We start from the raw sequence: 23,659 nt of genomic DNA, 5'->3' as shown, positions 1-23,659 counted from the left end.
GAAAAACAAAATGGCTGTGTTCCCCCTCCACTGTCCAACAGTCCACATGGAAGAGTCACCAGTGGAAAACCTGCCCTGTGACTTTATCACAAAACTGCAAGAAACTAGTGTTTTGTGACATATGAAGTAAAAAATGTGAGAATAACAGATTATAATGAAATATCAGCATATTCAGGAATGCAAATGTAGAAATCTGTCGGTCATAGAGTCCGATTGATGATATGGATTTTTTACTGGCTGACACTAATATATTTATGAGTGAAATATTTTCAATACCAATTAAATCGGCCAATATATACAGTATATTAAAATATTTGGCAATGATTCCTAAGATTTTGCTTTCAAACCATCATGACAAAGAAATGTAATTGATGCTTGATATTTTATAGTTTAACCATAAACTTCATTATGATCACTATAAATAAAAAGGAAACGCAAATACAAACAAAATATATTAATCATGAATTGGGAAAAAAAAAAACATGATTATTTCTTCTGCATTGTTTATTCTGTTAGATAAAAGTTTAATAAAGGCACGAATCTGCAAACATAGAAAATGATAAAGTTGTCCAACTGATAAATTGATGGGTCTCTATCGTAGGTAGATATTAATCATGCAGTTTGTGAGCAGCCTAGAAATATGGCAGGTTGGAAAGTGTTGTGCAGGAAAAGTGGAATTCAAATTCCTAAATGAACAATGGCAGTAATTTTGTTGGCTATAAAAACTGTGCTCACGCTGCCAAAAATTAACATTTGAATTTTCCACATGTGGACACGGATTGTATTAGATTCTCCTCATCAGAAATCAACAAATCCTGGCTCCGGTCCTTTTTGTCACACAGCATCCGGCTCATGCGACATTCAGAAGCCTGAGATATTATCCAGAAAGTCGAGGGCTTATTGAGCTCGAATAATCTTTTCCTCTATGACCAATCTGCCCCTTTGCAGACTTTCATGGCTGAAATCTGGTCAACATCTATCAGCCATCTCACGCAGAGGGGAGGGAGCTCGGTGTGACCCTGAATAACTCGCACAGCGGGGCCGGACTGTAACGTTTTCCCCGTTGCTCCAGGCAACCAGATTTGGAACCCCGTCAATTTTATGCGGCCGAGTTGCCTCTGTTGGCACCAATTTTTTTCCTGTGCTTAGAAAAACAAAGCTGCGAAACAGTGGAACTAAGTGAGAACATCCCCGTTGAACTGTTTCACTGTGCGAGAGGAGCTGTTCAAGTTATCAGCTGTGGAGAAGAACAGCGTGGAGTGAGACTGAGGCTGAAAGAAGTGGACAAGAGGAAAAAGAGAAGTGGACACTCCATTTGTACCTGAGAGGCAATAAATTACTGTATTTGTTGAAAGAAATGGGGGGGACAAAATAAACCACAGTATCACAAACTCTCTGCAACACAGAGGCTGCAGCCATCGGTGAAAGACAAGTTTGCTCATGGGTTCGATGAGGAAGAAAGTAATAGAACAAGTGCACCTTAACGAATTCATACTTAAGTAATAGAAGCTCAGGGAAATCAAGATCCTCGTCGCAGGAGTTAATTTACCCCGGCTAATTATATCATCTTGCAAATGTGAAATTTAAATGCAGTGACATTGGTCTCTCATTCTCGCCTTTTATTCTTGATTTTTAATGAAACTGAAACTCTTGTTCTTATTTAAATCCATTTTGTGCGTGCGTGCGTCCGTCCGTCCGTCCGTCCGCCCGCCCGCCCGCGCCCGCGTGCGTGTGTTGAACAAAGGAAGGCTAAAATGAACATTTTGTCTTTTTAAGATTGAGACGGGTCACGGTGCCTTTTCTTCAGCTACTTACTTCACTGGGTACAGGATGATGGCCGTTGCTATGGATACGATTCAGCACTGAAGCAGCTGCATCATATAGGCCCCTAGTTCATATCTCGTTAGAACGACCTTAATTGGAGGCCTATACTCTGCATGTATTGTCTGTATTCCCGTGCTTTACACTGCTCTGTCTTACATGACGTGCAGAATGAATCCAATTCAAGTGATCACTGCCTCTGTGTTCTTTACTCCAACTGTTTTCTATTTTAAAGTGTAATTATGTAGCTTGCGTCATCAATTGAAACTTTAAAGTGTTCAACTGGCAATTTTCTATATTTTTCTTAATCATAAAATCCTGTGAAACGACCAACACCAGCAATGTGCTACTTCCTGTCTGCAGCTCTCGGTTTTTCCTCCTGAAGACATAAATCTTGTGTGTTAGTTGGATAAAAATCATTGTTGGTTTTGGTCTCTTTCTTCAGCTGAAGCGATCATTTGATCAATCGACTGTCAACAGAAGGAATCCGCGTCTATTTCGATGAGCGATGCATCGTTTGGATCATTTTTCGAGCCGGTAAATAAAAATGTCGAACGTGTGGTCCCGGCATCTCAAACGTGAGATGCCGGAGCGGGACATGTGAAGATGTCCCCTTGGTCCCTGGGAACCTGTGATGTATTTTATATATTTGACTGACCTTTCATAGACTAAATGGTTAATCAGACATTTGTGTCACACTTGGCAGGTTAGTTAATAATGAAAACAATATTTTCTCTCAACCATAGAGTGGCACTCAGTAGAGCACATACCTCCGCCAAGACCCAATAAAATATTCTAATTCAACCCAGCTACACCAAATGGCACAAACTCATAAATATTAGTTCCCTTAAATGTGCCTGATTTCTTTATTTTTTTTCCATTAAAAGTCCATGAATTATTCCCTGGGAAATGGCTGAAAATGTCAAACAAAACTCTATCTCGTAATGTGATTTAAATAGTAGTTCCTGGACCAAAATGTTACGGGGTCTTTGGAGGTTTTCGTGTAATTCTGCTGAGAAACAAACCAACAAACAAAATCTCAGTTATTGGGCTAATAACACTTTCAAACTAGATGTAAAACCAATTTCTGGCAACTTTTCTTTTCTTGACGTGACTGTTGAGCACATTCTGGAACAAGTTACCAGATCAACCTGTCAGTTTAATCGTCTTAATGCCTTTGCTTTGATGGTAATCAGCAGTTATTTCCACCTAATTTTCAGTTGTCAACCAAATGAGGGGGAAAAAGTGAAAACCTGAAAAAGTAAAGCCTGCTCATGTTCACAGAAATCTGACAAGTCGGCTCATTACATCATCAAGTGTTTAACCCTTCATGTATTTAAGGTGCTCCAAGTCCGTCTTGACAGCCGGCTTCTATAAACATCACATACTTTCATCCAACATGTCAAAATTCAAAAAAAGTCCTGCAACCTTGAATTCCTGCCATCAGTGAACTGAAAGCTAATGCGACCTGACGGGTCACTCACATCAGTGGAGCGTCTCTCCCCTCTGGGACTGAGAGACGAAGCAGGGCGCCATGTATGAATGTGAAGAGCTTCCAATCAAAGGCAGAGATCAAAGGGTTGTCTTTGCTGGTGTCCTTGACTACATAACGTTCACATTAAGTAGGTTGAGGATGATTCTCGAGGAGTTTATGCATGTCCACATAAGCCGAGAACGCCTCCACCGCGGTGCCGCTGCCGTTCCGAGGTTAAGCTACACGAGGCACAATTTTTCTGTCTGTCTGCATCAGTGCGGTGCTGCCACAGATCAAAAGTGCGCAAGCGTCGGGGAATCTAAACCCTTTGGATGGACCGTGTAGACTCATAGCAATTCCTTTTTAACACCTATGGGTGTCTGATTCCTGCTGCAAATGGCTGACAGCCTGCTGTCAGATGGGATAAAGGAGAGCGTTACCTGTGCAGGGAGAAGGCCAAGTGTGAGTGATTTATCTCTCAGTAATGGTGAAAATGATGCCAGACCTGATCTTGGTTCACTCTGCCGCAGAATATTAGATAATTTATGCCACCAGGAGAAGATTTGCTATCCTTGTGTCAGTCGGCTGTGGGGATTTTATGAAATGCAACCAACGAGCAGGATTTACAATGAGGCCCAATGAGTAAATCTTTGATCATAAGCATTTGAGGTAAAGTCACCTTGTTGGAACCTTGTTTTTACATTTGAATTATAAATTGTGTGAAATAACACAAGCAACTACAGAAAGGAAATAAATCAAGGGTTTAATCTGACATTTAATTTATAAATATATCAGAATAAAAACATCAGAATGTAATAAACCCAACCAGCCAAGCCAACAAACAACAAACCAGTCCATTATATCACAAACCAAATCCAAATAAAACCATAACTTCCTTGTTGGAGGTAACTAATTCCTACACCACTTTTATTCTGCATAGTTGTTTTGAGTTGAACCTCCAGTGCTAACAAGCAAAATTCAAGACCTTCAGATCTCATTAGAGGAAAGAGGAAAAAAAATTAGAGGTAAAAAGTCAGTTGTCATCTTGAAAAACCTGATTATAGTGTAAACAGGTGTTCAGACCAAACAAGGTCAAGGTTTAGAATTGAATCCATGAGGTTAAATAAAGTAAAACAGTAAATCGGGACTCTACAGAGCCAGGAATCTGTAACAGTAAGAACGTGCACTTGCATGTACGTGATTGGCCAAAGCAACGTCTTCCTGTACAATGTGGAAAAGGTTGAACTGGGTTCAAGTTATATTTTCCAGAGACGGTCGTGTTGGAACCTCATTGGAGCCGAAATAATGGTGTGAGTGACACGAAGGAGGAGGCTGCATGTTACCCATTAGAGCAGCTCATTAAAAAACAACTCCTCAAACACACGGAACGTTACAAATCGATGTGGAACAGAGGAGGAGGTTCTCCAGTTTGCATAGATTGAGAGATCTCTGATTAAAGCCTCATTAACACCATGTCCGTCAGTCATAAGGTCTTCTTCAGGGCCATATCAAATCATGTAGTGAACACACAACCCCACGTTGGGAACACACACTCTCACAATCAGGATAATTGGTAACGTTTCACTCGTCGCTACATTCATCACTCGGGAGGTCTTGATTTATTTTGTTTGGCAGTGACGATCTAGTGATTTACTGTGAGTCGTGTTGTGCTGGAGGACGCTCGCTGAAAAACCTTGTACCTGACACTCATCAGTCACAGCTTCCTAATTAGAGCCAGACAGATTTATCAGTTGGTTGATTTTATTGGCCGATACCGGTGTCGGAGTTTGTGTTTGCCGAATAAACTAAAACTTTTTATTTTTACAGAATATAACAAACTGCTGAAAAGAGGGGCCATTAAATTTCTACAAATTTAGTTGTATTTGTGTTTTCTTTTTGTTAATAGTTATGTATAATAAAGCTTCTGGTTAAACTTTAAAATATCGAGCCTCACTTTCATTTATTTCTACCTGTTCAATCAAGAATTTGATAACATCCTAGGAATTATTGTCAATTTATATATTTAAATTGGCCATTCTATCGGTATTGGAATTTGTTTTACTGCCTAATTTGGAGTCAGTCCGTCTCTGGTCCTAATGCGGCATCATTTATTTGGGGATTATTTGGCTCATTTGCCTCCATATTAACCTGTGGTTATATAATCTATATTTACAAGTTTACCTGTCGCATCCTCCTGGTTTACAGGATGCATACGTTTCCCTTCTCTCTCCTCGGCTAAGGGAATGATTTCCGAGGAGTCTCGTGCGATAAGATTAGACAGAAACCTTGTGGGCATGACTAATGCTACTGAGTCCAATTAAGCTGATGTCTCGTACCCACTGAATTAAATCACCCTGATATGATCTTGTCTGCCTGTGCATATATTTACCTCTAACTCTGATCATCTGGGAAAAAAAAATACGAGCGGGCGGAGTGAGGCACATGCAGGAATCACCGCCGTGTGTATCAGAGCAGTTCAAACTTTCTACTGTCATTTTGAAAACGTGCCTGCTTGATGCTTGTCAAAACACTCCGTTCCGGGTTTGATAAATAGTCGAGGAAAATGACAGGAAGTGCAGAAAATATGTGCCGTAGAATAATTTAACGATCGGTTGCGCGAAGCTGTTCAAAGGGAAATTGGCCGAATTAATAGGATGTTCTCTATTATGAAAATTGGTCGTCCTCTGAATGTGCTGAGTTGGCGGGTTACACGTACGCCGGCTCGCGCAACTGCCACCAAACTACTGCGATTGTCTGTAACCACGGCACCATACCGGCTCCGGGTGAATTTATGAGTTCGTTAATCTCTCTGAAGGCTGCAACAGCTTGCCAGTGAAATGATTGTTAGTCTAGAGGAAGTCATAAATCAAAACAGGGCCCTCGGTTTGTCATTATCTATTAATACTCGTGCTCTAGAGCTCTGGAAGCCGCCGGAACCCACACGTTCTTGCCTTCTCCCAAGTCTGAGAGATTTTCCTCTGAAAGACGGAGGTAAAAGACGTCTCCTCAAAGTTTGCTCGGCTTGTGATTGATTCACTCATCCCGCCGCGGTCTGCCGCATGGGCTGACAGCTCTGGAGGTGGAACAGTGTTCAAAGCCTTAATTGAGCTCCATGCTCAAAGCCCTAAATGCTGCAGGCACAAAATCCACACAATTAGGAAGGACTAATGATGTCGGGTATCGCTCATTATTTCTCCAAATAACCCATAGAGGTTTCCATATTTAGAATCACTAAGTCTTAATTAGTGATTAGGAAAAGGAAATGGAGTGTTTAGCTGAAACTGAGCATCTTCACACAGCCCATTCTCCGCGTCTTTTGTTGGAGCAAAAAAGTGGATTTATGTAGGTCATTATTTGAAGACGTGTTTGAACAGCTCTTTTCTGATGTCGTAATTATTGAAACGTCTCTCTGTCTTTTTCAGAGCCAAGATGATGCGCATGTCATCCACAACAATCAGCTGGGTGAGTCCTGTTTCCTTTCCAATTAGTTGCAAAAGTATGAGAGTAAGACTGGAAAAGTTTACAATACATAATGCAGTGTTTTACAGCCTGCAAATTACAGTGCAAATATTCCCTACATTTGGGGCATGTGGGGCAGAAATGATTAATTCATTTGTTAACCAAGAGAAAAATAATTGGCATTTTAATAATTGATTTTGTAGCTTTTAAAGAAAAAATGCTAAATGTTTTAATGTGGATTTCTGTTCTCTAATATGATCATTTACCAAATATATACCTTTTTTTTTACTGTAGGCCTTCTTAAAATCAATTATGTGATATTTTATATTTCACGACCAAATGATTTGTTGATTAATTGAGAAAATGATAAAGAAAAATAATTGTTCTGTAGGATGCCAATGAATGACAGAAGCAGAGGGAATCAGGAGGAGCCTCAAATACAAGTTTTTTTTTAACTACACATAGTAAATAATTAGTAATTTACTATTTTACTATATATTCTCTTGTGTTTTTACATATGAACAAATGCAAACATCTTTTTAGAGTGTATAATGTTACAATTATCAGAACTCTTAAGTAAACAATACGATAACTAATGTCTTTGTATTATCAGTAAAGACTTTTCCTGGCGTATTTCCCACTGACAATATTATGGTGCTTTATACTCATTAAGTAGAAGTAAATGTATTTTATTTCTCAATATCTCACAATCACCTAATTCTTCTTATTTGAAAACCCCAGCACATATTATGTACTTTACTCAAACCCTGTATAAACTAGATAATTACCTTGTTATTTGCCGGCTGTAATGTTACCAAAGACTGTTATGTACTTTATATGATTTGATATTTGCGTTTGAACTTTTGTTCAAAGCTGCTTTTCATAGAACAGATCATGTTGTTTGTTCTTCGGATCAATGTTGTTTGACATTTGAAGAGATTATTACTGAGTATTTTTCCGTTTTAGGAGAACAGAACGCTGGAATGGTTTAAATACAACATCACTTCATATAATCATAAATCGTAGGTCGAATTAAAAGATAGAAGAGGCTGTAAAATGAACATAGTTTAGTGATGCCAGACTTTTTCATGAATAAAGTCCCTTGTCTTCATCGATTTGACAGAAACCAGGAATTTCATAAGTAGAACAAATAAAAAAAAGATCTCACGCATGCCTTTCATGCTTCAGGGGGCTCGTACAATCCGTATCTGAGAATGATTTTTTTTTTTCGGGAGCCTGCAGAGGACATTGGAGCCAGTTTTCTGGACCTCTGCCTGTTGTTCATTCAACTGGGTCACCCCCAGACGCACAAGCACACAGAAGCAACTTCGTAATGCTCTCATTTGGCACCTCGGCACAGCGAGGAAATACAAACAGACAGCTATCTGAAAAATAGAGCCGCGCTATCTGCTGCCGCCATAGTAATTCCCTTTGTCACAGAAGAAGAGCCACGCTCACCTGCAGAGAATATTGTTCGTGGGCAGGGATTCAAAACGAGGAAAATAAATGTCGGGAGTTCGATTGTTGCAACGAGGCAGCCGACATCAAACGGCACGAGTGGCTGGTTTATTTTGAAAGGAGCTGCTGACCTCTGAGTTATCACTGTGTTTCTTTATGGGGGGGGGGGCACAGGGATCCAAATCTTAAGAGGATAATGTTCTATTTACATCAGAATAAAACAGGGTGTTGTTTATACAGTCTGTGTGTTTACATTATTACACATCTGTACTACAAAGAGCAGTGTGACTCCCGTGGCCATATTGTGCTGCATATTGTTTTTAGATAAGGGAAAACCCTGGAGGACATCACCTACCCAAGAGCCTGCGGAAGAGAAAACATCCAACTCGGCTCAATGTTGTTCCCGCGCTGTTAAAATAGGACGAGAATTTATACAACCACAGACTGTATATGAAGCTGGACGACATGTCGGCTCATAAAAGTGAAGCTAAAACGTCTTGATCGCCCCCTTGTGGCTGGGTCGGTCATGAATCCTGCCTCCTCCATGTTAGCAAAGACCAAAGTAAAAAGTCAAAGTTCACTTGAAATACAGTTTTCTCAAGGATTATTAGGTGGTTCTTTCAACAGCGATGTTTTTTCGAGTGTCAATGTTTCTGTTTTGGTTTTAATTAGTTAATTAACTTTTGATGAAACCTTGATACAGCGGCTCCACTTCATGATCACTACTGGACGAGCGCTCAATCAGTTCAGTTAAGTCATATTATTCTCACCCGTGTATTCTGAATAATAAAAAGATAAAATAGATAAAATGATGGTTTATAATAACAGTGGCACAGTGGAGGAGTCACGGTAATGAATAATGATGCCTTTCCAATCAACATTCTGAAGAAAAACCTATTGAATTCATAACAAAGAGTTGAGTTGTTTTGATATTTTGAAAGTGAACTTCTTGTCTCTAAAGGAGGAAACAAAATGAAAGGGTGTCCGGTCGCTTATTGATCTCTTGGCTTGGCTGCATTATTTTTAAAGTTCAGTGGTTCTACAGTGGAGCACAAATCACTGTTTCTTGCTCTTCTGCTCTCTTTTCTTAGTCGTGGCCAGTATCCGTGTTTTTTAGTTTGATTGTTGAATATGTTTGCAAATATGGTTTCAAACTTGCTCTTTGGCTTTCACGGCAACGGAACCAGGCCAGATGTTTACTGGTGATGTTGTAGGACGATAAATGAGCTATAGGTCTTGTTCTTTAACCGTGGAAGGAATTAAAATGTTCCAGCAGATGCCAGGTACGTTGCCAAAAGCAGTTTTAAAGGTGGAGTTGTTGTTTTGAATATAAAGTGTTTGATAGTTGAGGCCAACTCTGGACCACAAACAGTAAATGTTTCTGCTACGGAGCAGAGGATGTGTGCCAGATGTGTAAATCACATTATCACTGTAACAATAATAAAGCCAAAGAAAGCAGAACTTCCTCCCCCCCCCCCCCCCCCCCCCCCCCCCCCCCCCCCCACAGTCGGCTTCTTCAGGAGTGTGTATTGTATCTTCAACGGTGTTCACAAGGTGTTGACTGAACTCTGCTTGTTTACCGTCGAACATACTCTGAGTATTTACTTTCCTGGCTGCTTGCCTGTCACCAAACTCTCTTGTCTCTGCCACTGTTTCTTTATTATAACATGGCTGAGGACTTTTATTTTGAAAATTAAAACAACTCCACGCATTCATCCTTAGGTATTGGTATATTGTTATATATAGAATGTGTATACTATGTTATGAAATCATGTGTTTTCCCATAAAGTCCATGTTCAGTAAATTGCAGAAAATCCAAACTTATTTCCAAGCGTCACGCCAGTCTTTAAATATTATAATTGGTAATTAATGGGTTTCGTAAGTAGAACCTGGGATTGGTTTAGCATTAATTATTTCATCTTCCTGAATTATTGATGCTAAGTGAGGTTTAAGGGTTAGGTTCAGCTCTCATTAGTCTTCAGCACAGTTGTCCGTGGAGTCCTGAACTCCAGAGAGCCTCTAATTAGAGTGATTATCACAGGTTGAAGAGCCTCTTTTTTCTCCCCCGACCAGAGCCTATGTTTATCTGCTCTGTGATTGTTACCTCCACCACGGAGGTTATGTTCACACCTGTCTGTTTTTTGTTGGTTGTATTTGTCAGCAGGATTAAATCACGTAGGTTGGAGCACTTTCTTTTTTCTTTCATACTTCTACTAAGAGCCAGTCAGTCGATTGATTGGTGGAGGAATGCGCTCTACTGAGTGTTATTCTAGTTTTCCACTGGTCCAAAAACGCAGACCCAGTAACTGGCTGTTGTCTGCAATGAGAATGGATTAAATCATTCTCTCCACGTCAAAGGACCCTGCAGGAGACACAGGTTTTAAGTGGCTCCAATCGGCAGTAATGGAAACGTGACATTCGGGTGATGTGCTAATTTGTCAGGACTGCAAGGTTCAGACCCCCTCAGTTGTTGGTTTGTTCTTGACGTCAAACATGATGCACCGGGTAAAAGAAACACAAAGGCCAACTCCTTTACTGACAATGGGAAATGAGTCAATCGCCTTTTTGTTGCAGGTTTACCCAGCTTTAAAAAAAACGGTATACCTGTAGCTGTGAAACTCATAGACACAATGCATTCCCTGTCCCTTTACCATCAGCAGAAGCAGAACTCGTCCACACAACCATAGAGAGACATGTACACACACACACACACACACACACACACACACACACACACACACACACACACACACACACACACACACACACACACACACACACACACACACACACACACACCCTATCTCTCTATTGGTTTCCTTCCTCATTTCCCTCCCTCCCTGTCTGCCATTTTCCTCTCTGTTTTCCTGAGATATTTATGACACTGACCTTTTCAGGAGTAAGATGAAAGTTAAATACACCGTGTTCTCTATTGATCCTGTGCAAAGCAATTATAAGTCTGTATTAATATGAGACGGAGGCTGATGGAAAATCGTTGCTTGCTGCATGACAAATAGGCCTTCATCGCGCTAGATGATTGCCTATAGGGAAGGTAAATTATATTTTATGGTCAAATCAAACTATCCACAGCCTAAAAAGTTGGCTATATTGAATTTGGGCTCCCGGATTGAATATCACCAGATGTCTGTGGATTGGCTATTAAATCCTGGAGCTGTCTAGTGTGGCGGTCATGGTTAGTTTGGTCAGGAAACTGCATCCCTATTCTCTGGGCATACGTCTCTCGGTTGCACCGCTTCGGACGTGAGGAGGGAGACAGTTGGAGGGGAATACTTCGTGAAAAGGCTGATTCTGAGCCATCTTGTCTCGGGGAGTCCAATGATGTGAGTCAGTGGAGTGTAGCAGGTTTTACACCAGTGCAATCAGCCACTGGGTGGGGAGTCAGGCCGCGCCGACTATGGAAATGAGCTATTGACATCCTCTGTCATCTCTGAATATGTGCTGGCATTGAAAGCTCTGGATCTGTCATGACGGTTTCATTGTTCCCAGCAAAGCTCCATGGCCCCAGCCGCAGAACCTCATCCCTGTAGGGTTCTGCAGATATGTGTCATTGAAATTACACTATTGATCTGCTTTCCATCGTTTTTCTCCATTTTTCTTTCTAAATTCTGAACTAGATTTAAAATTCCCTGCTCTCTAAATTCAGCCACACGTTCATTGGCTGCCTCTCAATGTATTCCTGTAACCGTGCGGATTGGAGATACTCCTGGCTGAAAAATAAACGTCCCTGCACTTCTGGTGACTACCCACACCTGCCCTGTGACACTGATGGAGATGACAGAGGTGCAGGAGAGCCTAGAGGTCAGTGTGCTCGCAGCCTTTCTGCCACTTGGCAACGTCTGCTATTCTGCTCTGAGGAAGTGTCACAGTTGATTTGTGTCAACGAGGTGCCAGCGCTGCAGGGCCCGGCCACAACGAGAGCACATGATCCACGCTCAGTGTGCACATATTTGCTACACCCTCTTCGTTCAATGCAGGCACACACCTAAGAAGGCAGAGACATTTTCAGTCTGATCCTGCTGCCTCTCATATGCAGGGATGGCGATGAAGTGAGTGCACTCGGAGCTTTCACTCGGAGTTTGCCCGGAGACCAGGTGGTGATGGCCCTTAAAGAGCGGCTCCACGCACTGAGAGAAGCATCAGATCAGAGAGAGGGAGGCAGAATTCTCCTGTGTCTCGTTTCAGCCAATATAATTCAAGGCTGATACAGTCTTTCTTTTTTTTTTATGGAGTGGCCTCCACGGAATACTAAAGGGAAGTGAGGGGAGATAAACGAGGACTAGACTCGGCCTGGCAAAACAAAGTCATCTGTATCTGTGGTGACCATGGATTTGGCTTCATCTCCCCAGGAACCTTCAGTCACTGTCGTTCCGTATTTAGCCATAAAACAAAAAGTGTTGGACAAAGTGAAATTTGCCAATAAATCTGCAGTTTCATTTCATGCAGAGGGGGTGCGTTAAGGTCTGCACCAAAATTAAAAACATTCAATGCATTTATTTTTGACAAACAACCAAGTTGAACCTGATAATGGAGGTGGGGGAAACGTCAGGGCACCTATATTATATTGACAATGAAAAAACGAAGTGACGGCTTTACCTGAAAAACCTTTCACCCTAATAACACTCTGAATCTTCTTGCAGCTTTTAAGCCATCACCCATACAATCTATTATCCTCCAACACCGGAGAAACCACACCACCCATTGTAGTGCACCGCCTCCCAGCATGCAGGCACTTTCAATGCCACTGCAATACAGATTTATCTTCTTCAGGGGAAAAAAATTGCCTTTTCTAGATCAATTTATAATCCTCCCAGCCTGGAGCGATCATCCCATAATCTCACCTATAGCCACTAAAACGTTCTGTGTGGCGTTGTTGACACCTACGACATTTTAAACCTTTGTTGTGTAATTAAACACAGGTAGATGTATTGATTGTACACGTCTGTCCATCATGAGCGCCAAGGGAGTGCACCGAGGTGGTTTTTTTTATCTGAAGGCAGAAGGACACAGGAATGATGAGTTGAGTGAAGAAGGGCACAATAACAGGATTTTTTCTTTCCCCCCCTCTTCTCCCAGTTGTTTGATGATTAATCGAAACCCATTAGTGTGGAGCCAAGGCCAGTGAATTCAGTCTTAATTAGTTTCTTCTTTTACCCCTCATTCTCCTTTGCTGTGACATAAGGGTACGCATTATCTGCACAATGAGGGATTGGCAAACTGCTTATCTGATTTTTCCCGTTCGTCACATGCAGCTGCTATTATTGCTGCACTGTGCAGTATCCGGCATCACCGAGGGCTTAGAAATGCGCTGCTTTATGTGAAAACCGAATGCGCGCACGCACACGTGCAGCAGACGCTGGTTTTGCAGACTCAGCAGAAGGACATTTAGAGGTGGTGTAGTGGTATTCAGTCACTAAACTCTGCTCGAGCTGGAGGTTAGATCTGCAGGGAGATAGACATGCCGAGGTTTAGCAAGCAAATCCACCCCCTCACCAGCGCTGCAAGATCAATGGCATCATTGTTATGAGCCGAGCTTAGCGGCGACACACCCACCAGACACTTAATTAAAAGATGTGACACCGATACTGTACCCTGACACCATGTCTGCCCCTGACCCCGGCGCTAATATCTGAACCCAGGAAGGGAATAAGTTCAAGTGGTGTAATTGAGGAGGAGGCAATTCATCTAATCCTGCCATTGTCAGCACCCGCCCTTCCCCTCTTTCCTCGTATCACCTTTGCACAACGACTCCAAAGGGAAGATTATAGACCTGTCAGCAGGGGCTGTTACTTATTTATGTTTTGAAACACTAAAATACTCTTAGTCAGCTAATTTTGCAAAGCTTCATTACAAATAAATTATGTTGTGGCATGCCCACTATTCTCTCTACAAATAGTTGGGTATCTAATTAAAATGTTTCAAGCCGAAGAGTTGTCTGGCACCGAGCCTGTTAGGTTTGTTTCAGCTCTAATTAAGAGGAGAGTGTACGAACAGGCCTGCGTATCTCATTGGGGGGGGGGCTTGTGAGCTGCCTGTTATAAGCTGCTTTTAGATATGCACTGAACTCCGAAGATCATTCTCCAGAGAGGCTGTATATGTGAACGCAAATGTCAGCGTGAGAGCCTCCGGAAATTTCTCTGCGGCTTACAGGATTCAGGAGTTTTTAACTGTAATTGTAAAAAAGGCTAAAGACAAAATGGCAGATTTTTATTTCCCTCCCCTCAGGTCCATGTGGTTGTAGTGGCCGTGAGAGCCACCGGGGTTTATGTGGTCACGTTTGTGAGCCAATGTCATTCTTCATTGAGCTGTGTCACTATTACTGCCCTGTAAATGGATTTCACATGACGATGAACTACAGCTAGCCGCCTCAATGGCAAGAGATGGTATCTAAACATGTCATCAGCATTGTGCTACAGTTCTTCAACAGACATTATTGAGCTGGCCCTTAACTTTGGCCTTTACATGCAGTAACAATGCAGAGTTCAACTGACGGTGCAGTTGTGTCGCTCAGCCAGATGTGGGCAGCTGGGCCACGTCAACCTTTCGGGTGTTCCGGCATCTCGGAGGAAGGCTCCCGTGACTGCTGATCGTTCATTAAGTAACACAATCTGCGCTGTGACATTTCCACTCTCTCCCCAAGCCAATTAAGCTCTTGATGTGCTGGTTATTATCACCAGACCAATAATGGAGATTAGCAAAAGTCACCGCGGTTATTCAGACCTTGGCTCTTATCTTGTCTTGCTCCCGGAAGGTCATCGATTGGCATGATCCCTTTTCACAGTGTGCGAGTCTCTCATCTCCGTCCTTTGTGTTCTTCCAGACCTGCGGGAGATAGTTTTCATCATCCAGAGTCAGAGCAACTACTTCCACGTGCGGCAGGCAGAGAGACGGAGAGACGATTTACTCAAGCAGGCGCACAGTCTCACAGAGGTAAGATTCACGTCACCTTTCACTCACACCAACATACACTGATGCTTTTATTTTAACACATGAAAGCTTACTCATATTTTAGTAAAAATAAATGTATGTCACGTCATCACTTCCAGCAAAACTGAGTTGTAAACTGTGTCAGAACACATTTTTTAAAACTTATTCCAATATTTGACTTCTCCTTTTTTAATGTGAAAATCCGTTTGGGAGAAAGTACGCGTGGCAAGATCTCACTACAAAGAGCTTTGCCAAGTGTTAAACTATTACAGAGTACTCATCATTTTAAATATTGAATGATGGTATGAAGAATTATTCATGGTACCCTCCAGATTGAATTTAAGGGACATTCAAGTCCTAGAAATTGAAAGCGTGGTTTAAAATATGCAGCCTTCTCAGCTCTTTGCGACATCAATTCGTGTGCTCGCTTGTAATTTTATGGATTTAGGAAATCCAGACATTTGTCCGGCTTTGATGTTTAGAGATGCATCGCTCCACTCGGCAAGTCAATCTTCCATTTCTGGCCTCTTTTCGTTCCATTTTTAATAAGAAGTGATGCTCATCCAAAGACATATGTTCATCCTAATGAATATTATAATTTCCAATATAGAAAAGAACCTGTATACTTTCTCCAAGGAAATAAAAATAAACTATAATAAACAAATGACATTGTGTGCATTTGCATCTGTTCATTAAATCTCCTCGGAGCGAGATGAAATGTGGTTTCATACATTAGTTACTGCATATTTTGCTCGGTTAAATACTGAATGCAGCATCGCTAATGACAGCATTAGAGTAAATCAGATGAAGGAGCTGCTCTGCTCTGTTCTGTTAGTCGTGACTGTAATGTAGATGTAGGTTTGTGTGTCTGCAGAGTTGTGTTGTCAGAAACGTTACATTGCACAGTTGTTGTCTCCTCCACTGCTGGACTTCAAGCACCTTGCTCTACATTATCGATTGACTGTACCAAACTGACAGAGGCAAATATATAAGTAATCAAAGTGACTGTTATTATGGTTTGAAGGTATTAGTAATTTCAAAATGTTAAATTTGGCACGACATTTAACTCTGTGAAAATAACTTGTCACTCTGTTGCTGTTTTATTTCTCGTCTGCAACGGCCCTCGAGTTCTGCTCTCAGCCTCAAGTAATATAAAGCCCCAAATGAAAAGCATCGGCGATGTAATACAGTAACTACATTGACCTGTCTGTCACAGTCAGACTGACCATCTGCAGCAAGTAAGCCCGCCCTCTTTTGTGGCCCAATAAAACATCCATAAAGTTTTTACCGTCCTGAGTAGGCAGTACTTTGTAGATATCACTGTTGCTGTGCGTGTTCACATAACAAGCATGAATACCTCAGTTTAACACCAGCCCTAGTACTGTGTATATTTGTCCTTCCATGTGTCAACTGACGCCCAGATTTTATGATTATTGCTCAAATCTGATAAGTTGAGGACACAGACTTTGATTTTCTGGTTATTCCCACCGGAAAAGATTATGTCATGTTTCATGTAATGAGTAGTGGCATCAATTTGTGCCACAAGATGAGATCTGTCATGAAAGCATTTAGTTACGCTAATGGACATCAAATTTTATAAGATGAGACAGACTTTATGAATACCACATCATGTTGTGTTTGCATTTATGATCTCGGAGATGTCTGGCGTTTTATTATCTGTTGCATGCGATTACACAAACTAACTCCGGGGAGAATTTTAATCAGCAACTTCTCAAAGAGGTGGCAGTAAAGGCTTGACAGCTTTTCAACAAGATTTAAGAGCAGACTCCTGCTCCAGATAAGTTATCTGCACAAATTTAGAGTGAAAATACCTTTACCTCAAGGTGTACCGGGAAAACAGTCAGAGAGTGTTTGCTGTACTCACACCAAGTGCTACAGAGTCCTCAAAGTTTGAGAAAATAGGAGTATAGATAGAAAAAGATTTAAATTAAATCTGGATCTGTATGGAGGATAATTTTACCCACAGCTAAAATAAGAGAACAGCGTAAAGAAAATCAGAATATGAAATGCCAAGTGTAAAAGGTCAAAACTGGAAAAAAATTAAAACTACTACTGAAAATAACTTCATATATGCAAAGGTCATCTTCTCTTTGCAATATTCTTATATGTGTGTGGGTGGTTACATTTTCTGTTGCACATTTGAATCAATGTTTTGCATGACAGCCTTCAGTTGTAGCATTTAATATTCACAGTTTTTCATTTTTAGGACTTAACTGTACTTTTCATTAGGGTCTGCTTGTTCTAAGAAACAGAATAAAGCAATGTTTCCCGTTAGTTAACTAGACTGTGGCAGCCTGCCGTTGTCTGATTTGTCCCACCGCAGTTTCATGTAAAACCAAAATATTTTACACACACACACACACACACACCTGCCTTTCATAGTAAGATTGGCCATTAGGAGATCCAGGAGAAGTACCGGTGCATCATAGCCACACATCCTCTGCAGGCAGGCGGCAGCTGCTGCTTTAGTTCATGACATCCTGTTCGTCCTGGATTTCACACAGTTAAATGCAAGAAAATAGAACGAAAGCAAAAAAAGAAACCCTGATTACTTAAGTTCCCTCAGAGTAAAGTGATAAAATTGCAACTCTCCCATTTATCTTGTGTACTACCACCCCCAGCTTCTTTATCCGCACATGAGTTACAACCAGCCATCCACCACTCCAGTCCCACCTCCAAGGCACGACGCGCAGGAGCTTATTTCTGACATTTAATAGTCTTAAAGGCTGTTCCTGGGATTCTGAAGGAAAATGATCAAAGCCACAATAACAATAGAATTTCTCCGTTTGCAGCTCTTCAGCGTGTCTGGTGTACAGTGTGTGTGTTTTTTTTAATTGAACAAAGCCATGCACAGTGCCGTGAAACGTCTTAAAAATAAAAATATCTTGATCAGGTTTGAGAACTAAAATAACCTTTTGATTTCTAGTCTTACTCACAAAAGACTATTGTCGTCATCCAGTTGTCTTACAGTTGTCTTAAGCTATTCAAAAGCATTTCAAGCAATACATATGAGGGTTTGCAACTTCTTTGAAGATTAAAGGCTGATTCAGGGGCACTACATTTAATATTTCAGGCCAATATCACTGATAATTTAAAAATAAATGACCTGATCACTGCACGTCCAAGACAGGAAACGCGTGTATGATCAGTATTTCTGTGGCAGAGCCTTTTTCCCCCTCGTCTGACTCTAGATGGATTTGTGATACCCACAGACAGGAACTTGTGTATTCAACGTGGCGGCTCACAGCCCGTGTTCCTGCCTTCTGACATTTCTGCCTTCTGGGAGGAATTCACATTACATTTATATAGTATTTTTGTCATTTAGCCAATGCTCATATCCACTGAGACGCACAAGTACAACAGAATGAGATTAAACTCTGAAGCCTTTTCACAGCACGAGTGGAATACACTATGGCTTCCAGTGCTTTCTCATGCATCACATATATTATCTTAACAATTGCATTCGCAGAGCTGCCGTGATGAAAACCTCTAGCATGCCGGCGTGTTCTTCACTTGCAGATTAGTTCTTTATTGGTCATAAATTAAATTTTTGACTGCAGCTCGTGTCTGGAGTAGTTTTGACTTGTGGCTCCAGCCCCCTCCAGCCTCCTCTTAAAGCTTCCTGTCCTTGGTCTCGGTGACCCCCATCTTCTCCCAAGTCACCAGGCAATCGGTGTCCTGTCTGTTGCATGCGTGTCTACACAATTACCTTCTCCTCTCTGTCGATGAGCAGTCTGCAGTTTGCACACCTCATTGCCAGGAGAGGATTCAGTTTCTTCTCTTTTATTGCTTTTTGAAGAAAAAGCTGTTTTTGAGTTTGTGTTATTATCTGACGACGATCCTTCTTTTGTATTACCCTTTCTCCAACTTCTTCTTTTCCTGTAATAGCTGTGATGTGAATATCAAGAAGTTGGGAGCGGTTTAATAAAACATGGGTGTTGTGTTGCCATTAGCTTTCAGATTAAAGTCACATTAGATGAGAGCTAAGAGAAATACTGCCGGCCGACTTGCAGTGTTTATTAGCTGAGGTGTAAACAGTGTCAGACTCGTCGCCTAAATCAAAGGAGCCTGACTTTCTGCATGATGAGTGGACCGTGCTGTAATAAACCACAGGGGCTTACGCTCGGCTGCTTTGTTTTCCTCACAGTGTGAAACTCTCACACGATCCCCGCACGCCTTCCACTCTCCGTCCTCACGACCGAAAATGTTGCTGAAACCGATTGTTCTCATTTGGAAGTGATTGTGTGCACCGTCCGCGTCCTGAAATATCCTGCACTCCTTTCTGATATTTCCGTGGTGTTATGAAAGTTTCTTTATTAGTGTAAGGACAGGCAGGAGCAGACGCTGCCTGATGTTCTCTCCTTTAAGGGTAACACTGGCATTGTTATACATTCTTTGTGTCAACCCGTCACATGGAAACATCTGGGGAAAAAACTAGTAAATTGACCTCATAAATAAAAGTGTCGGCCACAACAGCATCCAAACAGAAATACGCCTTCTCTCTTTAATTGGACAGTTATGCAGTATTATTGTGAGATCATACAGTGCATATGATTTTACATTTAATTACAGTTGAATTATAATGCAGACTTAATGTTCACTGTGATAAATTCAGCTTTAGGAATCTGCTGGTGAAATTGTTATATCTTAGAAACATGAATAGAAAACCTCTAGTCTGCAGAGTGGTGGAATAATATCTTCAGAAAATGTAAAACACACCTGGATAGCACAGTGGTTAGCTCTATTATACAATATCTGCAGTAAATGGAATAAAACATGGAAAAACACTAGTACGGGTGTGATGGTTATCTTACCAGAGCGACTGGGCCATTCTGGCAGTCCGGTTCATTAGTATTGATCAAACCATTGACCCTCTAGTTACCGGAGTTTCTCTCCGTGCACCAAGTTCACCCTCGGGTCCTTCACTGCAGAAAAGCTGCTTTAATTGTCTTTGGCTTTGTGCGGCTATTGTTCAGTTCCTGAAAATGATCTCTCTCTTTTTTTCTCTTTCAGAAACTGCCGTTGGTTTTGCTTCTTCACAGTTTATCAGAAAATGAGGGCGACTGGAGTATCCTTCCTCTGCTGCCTTAGTAAGTATCCCTCAACTCTCGGGATTGGAATGAGCGTCTGATTTAAAAAAAAAAAAGAAAAGGAGTGAAGGTTTCAAGATGTCAGAAATATTGTGTCATGCCAACGTTTCCATTTTTTGTTCTCACATGTAGGTTTTGGGAACATTTTGTGTACCATGATTTTACGGATCGCTCAGACGCCATTACTCACATAATAACTGAGATTGATTGCTTTGCATTATGATAAATGTTTTCCTATTCTGCCCATAACTGTGACAATAAACCTATTACTGCCATTAACCAGTCGTCTTCATGCTCGGGCCTCTCTCAAAAATCCAACGTGTCCACTAATTGTTTAGGGCAATTGAGAAATAAACAGCTTTCCTTTCCCATTATATAGATCTAGGACCCAGATTAACAAAAAAAACACCCAAACCATTGCAGAGCCGCCTCCTGTGTCTGTGTTTGGGATGTTTTTTTGTCCTCCTGCAGAGAAAACTCTTTTTTTGCTGCTTTTATCTGAGTGCCTCAGACAGAAGGTTCCGCAGACTGGACTGAAATGAAAAGACAGGCTTTTGTGGAGTTTGTGTGCACGAAGCAGAGTTCAATTTATTCCTCTTTTATTGTTTAACTCTTGTTTTAATGAGACTTTTACTCTCCTGTGTGCCCTCAGCTTATCGCAATCCTTCGGGAAAAACTCGTCCTGGATTGTATTTCTCGAGGAGGAAACCGATGTGAGGATGACGACGCTCGTTCAAGTCCTCGCGAAATTTGACCAGAATAAAGTGAGTGGGGACTTTTCGCTCCGAACCTTGATCACCGTGTGTCCCTTTGCCGCTCTGCCTCTTTCTGCCAAACCCATCAGTGAGACCAGAGCTTCCTGTTTCATGCTCCAGCTTCGCCGATCATCAGTTCAATTAAGAGATAGAGTATCAGGTCGGCTCCAGCTCCTCTGCAGCTGCTGAGCTGCACTGAGCTCTGCCAGCTCCGACTGTAACCTGTCACACACGTCACTCCACCGTCGACCCAATTTAAACCCCATCTCTCCACTCATAGTTTTATTTTCCATGGGTTGGCGAGGTCGGTTGAAAATACTGTAAATAACGGATAAATGGTGAAGTCAGAAAGTTAAATGTAAAAGTTAAAATTAGCGTATTAGCGTTTGTTTATCTCATTTAAGAAATGAATATCAAGTTTGAGCTGGCTTTTAAACCAAAGGAAACCCCCAAATTATCTTAAAGGCACAATGATGAAAAGCCAACAGAATAATAACACATTTTTATCAGCACATTCTGAAGTTTACTCTTATTCTCTCAGAAAAACTTTGCAAAGCAATTAAACGGAAACCAATTTTATTGTTATCTTAAACTGATATAGACCCTGCGTGGCTTTTTCGGTTCCAGATCAGAGATTTGGAATTCATTATCGTCCACGTTATTGTTATCCGCGACCTTATTCCGAGGAGGAAACGACAACAGATGCAACACCTCATGATTTCTTTCATTTCAACACTGCCCCTGTTGCAAAGACGTTTTCTCTCAGGTGTCACAGCTCAGTGTTTTCAGTCTTGTTTCGGGATGAGCAAGAGTGAAGCCTCCACATAATAATGAGCTGCCACTGTCAAATTAGCTTTCACCAATTAGACACTGAGGCTGTGTCAGGAATCACTCGCCGATCCCTGTGTAGTTCACTGCATAGGGAATTCACCGTTTTGTAGTGCCGTCCAGATGTTTAGGGACATTTTTCAACCCTTTTATAATTGTTTCCCATAATGCATCATGAAAAGTAGTGTACAACCGATAGCAATGTATACCATCATGCATTGCGTTCAGGAGAGAGGGCAGCAAGTCTTCTCTCTCTCCTTATTCTTTTCAAATATTTAAAGGCCGTTCTGAACAAAACAATTCTTAACAGCTCTAATATTTCTGATGGCGTAAAATATGAAATATGAGCAGCGCATCACAGCATAAAGTTTTTTCGTCGTTCAACTTGTTTTTTCTCCTAAAAGTATTAATAATACATTGACTGTGGGGATTTTCCACCTTCTGACTTTGTTGTCGACATTGACGTAATTAACGGTGCAGAGAAAAGGCTGAGAATAGTGTCTGAGGGCGTTTCTATTCTTGGCGATGACACTAAAGCAGGACTGTAGACACAGTGATAGATTTGCGATGTGTTGATTCATTGGTGTTTCTATCAAACTTTGGCATATGGATTAAACAGCAGTAAACAAACACCACATTAATTACTGATACAAATATTTACACTTATTTGCCAAATGTTTAGGTACAACTTACTAAATTGTTCTTCCTATATAAGTGATTGATATAAATCATATGGACAAAATATTAGAAAAAACACATTATAATGCTGTACAATATAACGGTGCTATGTACTGCTAGAATAGTGTTATTGATCTTTTTTTTTTTTATCTAATTCCACCAAAGCCCAGATATATATCGTATGAAAACCCTCAAATAAGTCATTTGAACTAAACCTAGTTTGATTTCTGGAGCATTTTCTCTAAATATCAGAAGACTTTTACTTTAGATCTGTCAAGGATAACGATGGGAGTCCTTTTTGGCTCCAATATCTGGCAGCTTTGAACTTTGTTCTATCAAGAATTCTCATTATTTTCACAGCCAGTAACAAACCTACTCATCTCAAAGTCTTTCTGGCGTGTGTGGTGTGAAAATTCCCAAATTAGACCAGAATCCCACTTTTCTTTTTTCCAATGAAAGTTCACCATCATATGTTTTTCAACCCTTTGACATATTGAGTTATGTTTGTCTTATTTATTTATCAGGAGTGGTTTCTTGGTAAGCCGCTCCACGACCAGGAGTCCACCATCATCCATCACTACGCCTTTGCAGAGAATCCCTCTGTCTTCAAATATCCAGACTTTGCTGCTTCTTGGGCCTTAAGCATCCCCTTAGTTGTGCGGTGAGTATGTAGAGAAAATCCTTTTTATGTCTGTAAAACTAAGTTGTTGTTTTTCTCATTCAGCTTCATATCGTCTCATTTTATATTTTATTTAACTACATACTCCAACGTGTGATTGTCTGTGATTTGTTTTTTTTTATAGGCTTGCAAACAAAGTGAAAGCGGAGCCCCTTAAATCTGACTTCACCATTGATCTGAAACACGAGGTAAGATAATGTGCCAGTCACACGAGCACCGTCGCTTGTTTTGTCAGGAAAATGATGTTGAGGCTCCTGGTTTTCTGCCATTTTGTAACAATTTTCTTGTTCCTCACACTCAAAGCAAAGCCAGCCTAAATTATTTGCACAAAAAGAGCGAGGCATGAAATCCATCTAACCTTGAAGTGAAATCTCATTACTTTGGGAGAATTGTCACGGTGCAGCATTGAGGTTCTTATTTTTATCACAGATATTCAGTCGGGGAGGCATCT

At 41.1% G+C, this 23,659-nt stretch overlaps 1 protein-coding gene across 4 annotated transcripts in view; it reads left to right on the top strand.

Annotated features, from left to right (window-relative positions):
- Positions 1-23,659, top strand: part of b3glcta (beta 3-glucosyltransferase a) — a 61,205-nt gene that overhangs the window by 11,371 nt on the left and 26,175 nt on the right. For 3 of the 4 annotated variants that reach the window (XR_004615862.1, XR_004615861.1, XM_034604656.1), the window contains exons 3-8: positions 6,718-6,757; positions 15,051-15,160; positions 20,192-20,268; positions 20,921-21,032; positions 23,054-23,190; positions 23,333-23,396. Coding sequence is in view for 2 of the 4 variants with exons in the window: in XM_034604656.1 (XP_034460547.1) it covers positions 6,718-6,757; positions 15,051-15,160; positions 20,192-20,268; positions 20,921-21,032; positions 23,054-23,190; positions 23,333-23,396 (540 nt within the window). In the remaining 2 variants the exon portion in view is untranslated. Of the gene's footprint in view, positions 1-6,717; positions 6,758-15,049; positions 15,161-20,191; positions 20,269-20,920; positions 21,033-23,053; positions 23,191-23,332; positions 23,397-23,659 lie in introns of all 4 variants that reach the window. The other variant, XM_034604657.1, reaches the window with a different exon arrangement.

This window comes from Hippoglossus hippoglossus, chromosome 13 (genome assembly GCF_009819705.1).
Source record: "Hippoglossus hippoglossus isolate fHipHip1 chromosome 13, fHipHip1.pri, whole genome shotgun sequence".
NCBI lineage: Eukaryota > Metazoa > Chordata > Actinopteri > Pleuronectiformes > Pleuronectidae > Hippoglossus > Hippoglossus hippoglossus.
Note: the sequence above shows the minus strand (reverse complement) of the source record. Positions and strands in the feature narration are given on the sequence as shown.